Source organism: Strix uralensis, chromosome 20 (genome assembly GCF_047716275.1).
Source record: "Strix uralensis isolate ZFMK-TIS-50842 chromosome 20, bStrUra1, whole genome shotgun sequence".
NCBI classification, from domain to species: Eukaryota; Metazoa; Chordata; class Aves; order Strigiformes; family Strigidae; genus Strix; species Strix uralensis.
The window spans coordinates 5,450,267-5,460,477 of NC_133991.1; the positions used below are offsets into that span (position 1 = coordinate 5,450,267).

Consider the following 10,211-nt stretch of genomic DNA (forward strand, 5'->3'; position numbering starts at 1 on the left):
CTTAGGCCTCAGCTGTGCTGCTGGCATGTTTATTGGACCAAAAGCACTACAGCAAGGCTGGTTTTCCCCCCTGCATAAGGATCTTGGTAAAGTTTTACAACAGCTGGTTACATCTTTTACATCAGATCTTATAAAGTGCCTTGCTCCCAGCCTGGGGCTCTCTGAATCTTCCAGCTCCACGCAATCATTTAGAGAAAATGAGTATTAAAATCAACCACGTGGAAGTTCTCCCCTTTCTTTAAAAGCCAGTCCCAGGTCCCACTCCTGCAGCAGCCTCGTGCCACCCTGTCTCTGCCTGCCCTGTCCCTGTGTCACCGATGGGACACGGGCTGTGGCCACCGCTGTGCCGACAGGCTGAATCAGCCTCTGCGAGGGATGGGAGCCCGCAGAGTGGGACAAGGACGGACAGAGAGGCCACTGGGGATGGAGTCGGGGTGTGTGGAGCTGCTCACCAGCTGGACATCAGGGGGCCCCACAGACACGAGCACGATTTGGGGCTGGGAGTGCCCCTCCAGTACCGTCGGAACCAGCCGCTGAGGGATGAGCTGCCACAGCAGCAGGTGAAGCTGGAAGGAAAACCCGTGGCCTTGGCTGGACACAGGAACACTGCATGAGTGTGTGAGGTTAAGTGGGGGGGTTGCCTGGGCTCTGGGACAGTCTGACAGTCGCTGCAGAAGTCCAGAGCTCAGCGTCAGAAATCTCCTCTGTGAGGACTCCAGGAGTGGCCAGTGAGCCGCTCTCTGTGCCAGCCACGCAGCAAGGACACGTGTGGTTAAAGAAAGAGAGTGGTTTTACCAAGCTGATTCTCTATGAAGGCTTCAGAAGTCAGGGGAGAAAGAATCGCAAAGTGTATTTTATACTTTTAATACATTTTTTAATTGCAGTAACTTTTACATTATTCACAAATTTAATGTCTTCCAAACATTTACGCTAGTAAAGTAGAAATCAGTATTGATATTTTGTGGTATGTCCATAGAGGAGATTCAAAACCTGCTGAGGCCAACAGAGTGAGTAATGTATTCTGAATCAAGTACAGATAATTACGTGACCCCGAAGAACACAAGCATACCAGTCTTCACAACATTTCTACAGGAAAATCTCATTAAACACAAATAAAATTACTTTTGTTATTTAGTAGAAAAAGGACACTGGAGAACAAAAAGAAAAACAAACAAAATATGTATATATATATATAAAGCAACATAAGCTGAAGTAGGACAAGGTGATTGAGTTGCTCATTTCCTCCAGTGACTTCTAGATCTTCAGTCTGTGGAGCAGCACGCTGTCCTTGCTGAAAGAAAACACGAGCTACCTCTCTGCAAACATATGAGTGGTAACCAACCCTGAAATTTCCGAAATTGGGTTGACATTCAGTATTGAAGCAAATAGATCTATTTCCCATTAGAACCTCGACAACAGCATCACTGTCTCACTCCTCTCTACGTGCTTCCCAGTCGTTGGCTTTTAAAACATGGGGAACGGCACCTCGGCCTTAACCAGACACTGCTCATGGAGTTGCAGTGTCCTCGCTGACAAAAACATCCACTGTCACCTGAACCGGCATCAGGCTGGAAACACACTTACACATTCTTATAGGCCTTCCTTAGATGTTTTTTTTAATAACCCTTAAAATAAACAAAAGCTATGTTGTGTTCAAAGTTGGAGTTCCTAAGGTCAGGAAGGTACCTGCACAGTCAGGTTATCCAGCCCAAAATTTATTCCCAATCACCAGTTTTGGAGAGACATTTTACAGGCTTCTTTCTTCCCCTCCTTCTCTAGGGAGCTCCTAAATAGGTGCAAACTGACACAGTTCAACAGTTTTTAGTCTAGACCCCAGCTGGATTAGAGGAGTAAGGGATTAGGGGAGATGTTTCTGGAAGGATAAATCCCTATCATTTTAAGCAAGATGTCTAAGTTATTTTTGTTGCCTTTTCAGAATTTCCATTACAATAACTGATCAGGCTTCTTTATTTTTTTGCTTTTCTCTTCAACATCTTTCAGCACATCTTGCAGTCTCTTAGCGTTCTGTGTCAAGAAAGCAAGGCTTTCTTTGAAATTGCCAGTCCCGTGCTCCCTACAGATATTCTCAAGCCCATCAAACCATTGCAAAATCTTCTCAAGCTCAGCCTGAACAACCTTCTGTTCTTCCAGTTCTGCTCGCAGCGCCTGCCCAGCAGACGCCTCAGCCCTGTACTGCTTCTGCAGCTGCTGGATTTCATCCTGAAGCGCCTGGAACTGCTCTTTGCTGTAGGGGTACTGCTCGTGGACCTTGTCTTCAGGAAGGAGCACATTCTTAGGGATGTTTAACACCAGCTGCAGAAGCACTTCTTCCATTTTACTGAAGAGTTTGTCAAGGTGCTTCTTCATGAAGAGAAGAAATTCCTCCGTACTTTTCCGGACTTGGAGGGGGGTGATTTTACACCCAGGAAGCGCCTCCAACTTCTTCAGGATTACAGTCTCCACCACCAGCATCACTTCGAAGAGGTAGTCCTGGAACGCGATGTAGACGCGCAGCATGCACGTCTGGGGGGTGAAGCCAAAGAACTGCGCTTCGTAGGCCATGGGGTTGACCGACATGGTGGCGGAGGAAAGCCGGGAAGGACAGGAGAGAGAAACGCAGCCCCCGGGGGAGACGGGCCTTGCTGTAGGCGGGAAGACCGAGCCCGGACCTGAGAGGAAGCCGCTTCCCACAGGAGGCCCAGCGCAGCCGCGGCCTCCCGTACCGCTACCCGAGGCGCTGGGGCCGCTCCTCCCGCTCTAGTGCCGCAGACCGAGGCTGGTGACCCAGGCCAGGACCGCGGCCGAGCCCCCCCCACTGCCGCTCACCCACCAGCCGCTCCGCTGCCTCCACCGCTTCCCGCCTCGTTCGAGCCCCCTCAGGAGAGCAACGCCGCCGGCAGCCAATCAGTGACCGCGGGGGATAAACGCGCCGCCCAATCACAAAGCGCTCCAGTCCCCGGGGGCGGGGAAAGCGAGGAGAGCAAGAGGCCGCGCTCGCTGATCGGCCAATGAGAACGCAGCTCGACCGCGGGGGCGTGGCCGGCGCCGATTGGCTGTGCCGGCGGTCGGCGGCGAGGGCGGGGGGTGCCACAACGGAAGTGGCGGGAGAAGCGCCAAGATGGCGTACCAGACCTTCAGGCAGGAGTACCTGCAGGTGCCGCCCGTTACGCGGGCCTACACCACGGCCTGCGTCCTCACCACCGCCGCCGTGGTGAGTGGAGCCGCCCCTTCCCCACTGGCCGCGCTCTCTCCGGACCGCGCTAGGCCCTCCTGAGAGCCTCGGCCCGTGGGTGGGGGCGGCGGGGCCGGCTCCGCGGGGCCCCGGGCGGACGGCCCGCAGCCTGACAGAGCCGGTGGGGCGCGTGGAGGCTGCGCGGAGGGTGCCCGGGAAGGGGGGCGAGGCTCGTTGGAGCTGTGCCGGCGGGCTGGGGAGAGGAGTGCGCTCGGGAACCGCGGAAGGGGTTAGCTTAGACACGTCCCCGCCCCAGGGCCGGGTGTCTTCCCTCGGGGCCCTCAGAGCAGCGCTTCCGGGGCTCTAGCTGTCAACCCGCTGCGAAACCTGGAGAGGTACAAAGCATGACAATGTGAGGGGGGCTGCAGAAGTTATCGAGGCTGGTCTTGCTAGAAAGCTCAGTGTGCTGAATGAGAACTTGGGCTCTCTGGCACAGAGGAAGCGGGTTACTTATTTAAGTGTGTATAGCTTTTTCCTGGTGTATTGACTCCATCAAATGTTGTCTTTTTTTTCAGCAATTAGAACTCATCACACCCTTTCAGCTGTATTTCAACCCTGAATTAATATTTAAACACTTTCAAGTAAGTGTATTCTATAGTATGGGAGGTTTTTAAGCAAACTGTTGAGTTTGTGAGTGCGTGTTCTCTCAAAATAGTGTTACAAATGACTGTGTATTGAAGTTATACTTTTAAAAAGCTAGTGAAGCTAGACTGCTGATCACTGTATCTTAGCATAGGTCTTTGGTTTGTTGACTGTGAAGGAGATTTCAGTTACATTGTTACCTGCTTTTGTATTTAGACAATAAAAATAAGCTGTCATGTTTAAAATCCTTCTATTGGTCTTATTTCCAGGTATGGAGGTTAATCACAAACTACTTATTCTTTGGACCAGTTGGCTTTAATTTTTTATTTAATATGATCTTTTTGTATCCTTCATCAAGTTTGGTTTTTTCCCTTGGAAAGCAGAGCTCCAGAGTACGGGCATGTTGCTGTACGTGTGTATAGGCAAGTTCTGCTCCACCATGAAGTTCCTGGGAGTCTAGCAATGCCGACTTCACTGATGTCATGAATGGACATCAACAGGATTTCCTTCATAAGTTGTCAAGAATTTTACCACTTATTTTTGTGTTGTTAAGACTTTGTTGTACAAGCCTGATCCTTCAGGTTGGTTGTTTCTGACGTACAGGAGATAATTCCAAGTAACTTTTTTCTCCTGGGTCTGCCCTCTGCTGAGAAAGAGCCAGTTGATGAAGTAAATTGATACAAAACTTACATCTAAGCTCATGTATAATTGAACCCTTTTCCACTTGGATCTTTCTTTAAACTCATTTGTAATCAAATTTTCCTGACCTGCGACTTCAGATATCGTTATTGCCGAATGCTTGAAGAAGGCTCTTTTCGAGGTCGAACAGCAGATTTTGTATTTATGTTCCTTTTTGGAGGACTTCTAATGACTGTATCCTTCTTGTACTCCAGACTGCTTTAGTGAAGCTAAAGATATGTGAACAAGGACTAACCATGATGCTACTTTTATCTTAATTTTTCAGAGATAATGTATTTTGTTTGTAGTACAAGGAATAACAGTATTTGTTAAAGTAGTTTTGAATGCTTTGTGACTGTTGCTGTCAAATACTGGGCTGGTCTTTCAGGCTTTTTACTGCTTGACAGGATTATGGAAATTAGATTATCAGATAAAAGGGGACTGCTCAGGTGTGTAATCATGCTCAGACTAAGAGAAATGCTGTTGCTTCAGTGATTTCATGCTAAATTTATACTTTAAAGGGATTATTTGTGCTGCAGGTACCCTGAATCCTCCTACAGGTATTGAATTTGATCGATGTGAACCTGGGAAAATAGAGTTAGCAGTTGTATGGAAAACGCAGGTTAAGCTGTGAAATTCTTCTTGTGCTCATGACCTCACAACAATGACTTGGTGAACTGTTTTCTTTAACTACCAGTCACAGCTTTTTGGCCTGTTTGTGAACTTGGTTTTCTTGGGTCAGGCATTCACAATAATGCTCGTGTACGTATGGAGCCGCAGGAATCCCTATGTCCGTATGAACTTTTTTGGTCTTCTCATCTTTCAAGCCCCATTTCTACCCTGGGTATTGATGGGGTTTTCACTGCTTTTGGGGAACTCCATCATTGTGGATCTCCTGGGTAAGCAATTGCGAGAATCACAAGGATCTGTTCCTGCTAATGTTTTACCTGAAACACAAAATGTGGAAAGAATGCTTTTTACTTAGTTTGTCTAGTGTATTTATACCAGGCTTTTCTGATTTCTAAACATTGTTGCTTATTTTGTACTGTAATAAGGATGGAAACAGCTTCTGATGCTTTGGCTTTTTATTGCTTGGAATCAGCCCAGGTACACAATCTGACTGGGCATCAGACTATTGAAGTAAAATAGCTTATATTGCTATTTTTATCAACTCTAATGAAGCCATAACATCAGTATGTTTAATAATGACAAGCAGTTTTCCTTGTATTTGTCTTGTACTGTAAGCTAAGTTTTTCATCTGATGTCAGCGTGCTTCATTGGTTTTTATATTTGTATATCTCTTACCATATTTTCTGTGAAAGAATCAATGTGTGTTGTTTTGTTTTTGTTTTTTTTTCCGAAAACTCTAGTGAAGCATTTGAAAGTTGCAAAGGAGAAGTATTGAAAAATCACCACTTGCCTTTTCTTTATATGCTAGGCATTGCTGTTGGGCATATATATTTTTTCTTAGAGGATGTCTTTCCCAATCAGCCTGGTGGTGGAAGGCTTCTGAGAACACCGTCTGTCCTGTAAGTGTTGGTGTCTGATTTGGAATGGATGTAGAAAAAGTGCTTGCATGGAAAACTGTTTATAATTCAGTCACATCCATTTCTGGTAAATTAGACAGCTTGAGACAGAATTGTGGTGTGTCTGTACTTGCTTTTATTTAACTCATGTGTTGCCAAACAAGGGAGGGGGATCTTAAAGATGTGTAAGTGGGAACTAACTTCTTGCCAAGAAGGGCTAAAGGGGTTTTTGATTTCTTTGGTAACACTTTTTAGTCTTTGCTAACTGAGTTTTGCCTGTTGGTGGCACCAGACACGCATGTCTCTTATTGAGGTGTGAGGAATAAGAAGAGTCCTGCTGTGTACAGAGTGACTGAGGTATTAAAATATCTATTATTTTTTTCATTCTGTATTTCACAACTTTGGCAAAAGACTTCAGTGTTTGTACTACTGAGTGGTGCTACTCCTACTCAGTTCCCTCTTGCACAGAGAGCTGTAATCGTAATGCCTGGGTGAGAGAAGCTTGCCTAAACAATAGGTCAGTTGAGACAGGGAAAGTTGAGCTCTGTGAGACTCAGAATTATCTAGAGCTGAACTGATTTTTTTGTTTGAACTAGCCCCCAGAAGCCTGAGTAATTAAAATCTCCTCTTCAGACCCATGCTTAGTTGAACTGATGGGTCATACCTGTTTGATGGGACAAGTACACTGCAGGGATAGTTTATTTCTGTTCAGTATAGGCTGTGTCTTCAGCAAGTAATTGTACCAGGTGATGGTTGCAGGAATGGCTGTCCCAGGACGGCTGTGCTGGTCGCTTTTGTAGGCCTACACTAATCTAACATGGCCTTAGCAGCTGAAGGCAGTTTCTGTGAGGGCTACCTTCATATAAATGCAACTGTGGACTCATTGAGTGTCCAGTTACACATTTGCAATAAGGATATATGTGAGCTTTCCCCTTTTCAGAGGGTGTATGCACCCAGCTGTGTGCAGGAGGAGTCCTAAGGCTGCTGGAGCAATGCATGCTGTCTCAGTAACCGTCTCCCTCTAGGAAAAGAGTGTCAGGCTGCTCTTAAATCCTTTTACGTGTCTGTGTTCAGAAAGCTTCGTATTATTCTTGTCTGGGTCTAGAATGGTGGATTTTTTTTTTTCCCCAGATGCTTTTATTTTCTTTGTTTTAGCTGTAATCCTGTAATACCGCTGGTATATTCTTTTTCCCTGTTCTGAACACTTCTCTGAAATGGCCTGTCACTCTGGGTGAAGAGAAATAATCCCTTTAGCTATTCTAAGAACTGTCTTGTTCAACACACTTTACTTTTAAGATGTTTTGGATGTAATGATTGCTTGTATGCAGCCTGTGCTTTTTCTTGTCTTCTGTTTCAAAGAATTTACTACATTTTTGTTTCTGGATAAACAAATCTATGGAGAGAAAACCTCTGAAACTAGATTTGAGAGTGGCAAAATAACTTACAAGATTAAGCATGATTTTTGTAATAAACAGGAAACCCAAGCCCCTGATGTCTCAAATGCAGGCTCTTCTGTGGATTTCAAGTCTGCCTATCAATGCCTGTATCCTGCCTGTGAGATTGAGATAATACTGCCTGTATTTGACTCTTACTTTGGCCCCTTCTCAATATGTGAAGAGCTCTTCAACAGCCTATTCACGTTTTGCTCCCTTATCCTGCCCTGGCAGAAGATGCTAGCTGTATGAAATTCTGCCTTACACTGGAGGTGGAATTTTAAGTTTCAGCTGAATCTCGTCAGTCTTGGTTGATTTAGGCACATAATTCTAGACCTTCTTCCAGATGGCTCCTAACTGGAGAGCAAGTGTGACTTGGATATAAATCACCAGTGCTTTGGCAGGCTCTTTCTGGGGGAGGACACTGTTACATGTGCAGAATTTCAGTAGTCTTGGTCTTATTGTAAAACATGTATTCTAAAGGAAAAAAAAAATCTTTTCTGTTTTCCAGGAAAGCAATATTTGATACACCAGAAGATGATCCTAATTACAATCCCTTGCCAGAAGAACGACCAGGAGGATTTGCATGGGGAGAAGGTCAGCGCCTTGGAGGCTAGTAAATGTCTGTGCCAAAACCCAGTGATAACTGGGAGAGACTGACGTGAATTGATTTCCATACTGGGGACTCTCTCATTCCCCATCGCAGAAAGGACACTTTTTGACAGCTCTCTGGTTTTGAATACAAGCACTTTATGAAATGGCAGTCTAATCCAAGACACTTCCAGGCTACCAGTGTCTTTCCCAGTCAGGGAATTTATTGTGCTGGTGATGAAAATACTAATCTCGTGGAGCCAAAAACCTAAAACTGGAAACCATTTCCTGTCAACTTCAGTTAACCAGACTACAAGTACTTGTTTAAAGTGATTTCTAAAGCATTTTTTTCAAGCTATTTGATACAGGAAACTATGTGGGAAACTTTACAGGGGACAAAACCAACTTTTTTGGGGTTTAACTCATTTTTTATTCTTGGATAAAACAGCTACAAGATGGTTGAAAGTCTAAGTCCCTATTTCAGTGGCTAAAGGGTTTTTATCTGAGATGCTGTTGTCTCCAGTTGTGTTTGAATTATGAGAAATACAACATGTAGCATAATGTAGGCTTTTCACTTTGCCAGTTGGGTTTCTGGAACGTGCCTCTGTGTGAATACGCTTGCAGGCTGACGCTACATTTTGATGGCTTTTCTCCCAAAGACTGTTCAGATGACAAAGTTTGAGTCTGGCTTGTTTAAATAGGTAGTTCTACAAAATCCGGCCCCACACATGCACACTTCTAACAGTTATTAAATGACTTGAAGCACTAGGTAAGAAAACTTGTCTGGAGTCAGAACTGTTCAAATATCTCAGATGGTTCGTTGAATAAAATGTCTTGTGGATCCTTTTTTGTTAATCCTTTATATAATCCTGTAGTCTTGAGGCAGCTGGTGAAAAAGCAGAGGTTGGAAAAAGCAAGTCCCTCAAGAGGACAGCATTAATGAAAGCTTTTCCCACAGATGTGTCTCAGAACTGCTAGGAAGCAGGATTGTCGGCTCAAGGTGTTAAATTCATGGTCTGTGTATGAAGTTTGTCATGAGAGGACTGAGTGTCACAGGTCAGTGACGCTGAGTGGGATTTAGTTTGAAGTTATATTGACTATAAATATCTGTATGACGAGCCACGTAAGGAATTTGGAGCACAGTTCAGCTCATGAGATGCTGTGGACTGTACAGGGTAGCTCTTTATTGATTATGTCGTAACCGATAAAAAGAGATACTGTTGAAACTGCATCTTCCTCCTAATTTGGGAGTCTAGGCTTGCCCTTGACACATGTGATCATCTTTATTCTCAGGATTTTGCTGTTCTTAAAAACTGGCTACAGGTTTTTAACTTGTTTGTAGTCAGGAGATGAATGTGTTGGGATCTCATGGGGAAGTGCTTTGTCCACAAGCAGTGTATTATATTCTGTAAACAAAATTGGTGAGTCCATTTGTATCTGCATTTATCTGTTAGAGGTTGTAAAAACAAGGGAGGTGGGTTTTTTTGCCAAAACAGACTTTAAATGTTAGTATCTAGGAGGACTAAAAATGTTGTGGGCAATGTTGCTTCAGGGTAGCTTATGAGACAGGAATTGGATCGAAATGTTTTTTGTAGTTCTGTGTGTAAGAGCCACTTAGTGGTTTGCTGGTGGGACGTTAGGGAGTGAGGATGAAGCTAAAAGACAGCCCTATGGTGCGGAGAAGACCCATAAATCCAGAGCCCCACTGTGAGGTGGGTGAGATGACGTGCTCCTTCCTGAGGACGACCTGTTCCACGTCATGTATTGGTAAGACAGATTGTCCTCGCTCTTCCAGAGCTGCTTTCTTCACACGCTTCCTTCCACTCTGGTGGGGTATTTAAGATTGTACTCCTCTCTTAACAGAGTGATGACATGATATCTGTATCTGGGAAGAATTGGAAGTGTTGCTTACTTGTACCCTGGGACAAAATTGGCTATTATGGTCAGATTACTGTTTATAATCAGGACTTTGATTGCCCTTGAAACCATTCCTGGGCAGCCTGTCCCACTGAGAAGTGTGTTTAAATACCAGAGTCGTCATGGGAGAGTGTTTTGTCAGCTGTGTGAGAGGTTATTTGTCCCAGCAATTATAAATGGGAATGAGGTAGGTCTCGAACCTGCCAGTTTGCGATGTTGTCTGCTGGTCGACTCTGCCTTTCCTGGCGGATG

The 10,211-nt window shown here is 45.0% G+C and overlaps 2 protein-coding genes across 5 annotated transcripts; one reads left to right on the plus strand and one right to left on the minus strand.

The window, feature by feature from the left end:
* Positions 1-852: 852 nt before the first annotated feature.
* Positions 853-2,868, minus strand: MIS12 (MIS12 kinetochore complex component). Its single transcript, XM_074890383.1, has one exon. It carries the CDS (start codon positions 2,575-2,577, stop codon positions 1,945-1,947), a length of 633 nt encoding a protein of 210 aa, XP_074746484.1. The 5' UTR covers positions 2,578-2,868; the 3' UTR covers positions 853-1,944.
* A 206-nt stretch (positions 2,869-3,074) lies between these two features.
* On the plus strand, positions 3,075-8,885 carry DERL2 (derlin 2). 4 transcript variants are annotated; one of them, XM_074890709.1, is made up of 8 exons: positions 3,075-3,211; positions 3,748-3,813; positions 4,084-4,157; positions 4,594-4,687; positions 5,190-5,391; positions 5,931-6,021; positions 6,311-6,375; positions 7,963-8,056. In XM_074890709.1, exons 1-7 carry the CDS (start codon positions 3,119-3,121, stop codon positions 6,342-6,344), a joined length of 654 nt encoding a protein of 217 aa, XP_074746810.1. In that variant the 5' UTR covers positions 3,075-3,118; the 3' UTR covers positions 6,345-6,375; positions 7,963-8,056. The 4 variants fall into 4 exon arrangements, with proteins under 4 accessions (XP_074746810.1, XP_074746807.1, XP_074746808.1 ...); XM_074890706.1 differs by lacking the exon at positions 6,311-6,375 and having other exon boundaries at positions 7,963-8,885; XM_074890707.1 differs by lacking the exon at positions 6,311-6,375 and having other exon boundaries at positions 5,196-5,391; positions 7,963-8,885.
* The last annotated feature ends 1,326 nt before the right edge of the window (positions 8,886-10,211 follow it).

Excerpts from the sequence above, each read along its gene's own strand:
- MIS12 (XM_074890383.1), bottom strand. The coding sequence starts at position 2,577 with ATGTCGGTCAACCCCATGGCCTACGAAGCGCAGTTCTTTGGCTTCACC.
- DERL2 (XM_074890706.1), top strand. The coding sequence starts at position 3,119 with ATGGCGTACCAGACCTTCAGGCAGGAGTACCTGCAGGTGCCGCCCGTT. Across the intron at positions 3,212-3,747 it reads TCCTCACCACCGCCGCCGTG|CAATTAGAACTCATCACACC; the intron begins GTGAGTGGAGCC and ends CTTTTTTTTCAG. Across the intron at positions 5,392-5,930 it reads CATCATTGTGGATCTCCTGG|GCATTGCTGTTGGGCATATA; the intron begins GTAAGCAATTGC and ends TTTATATGCTAG.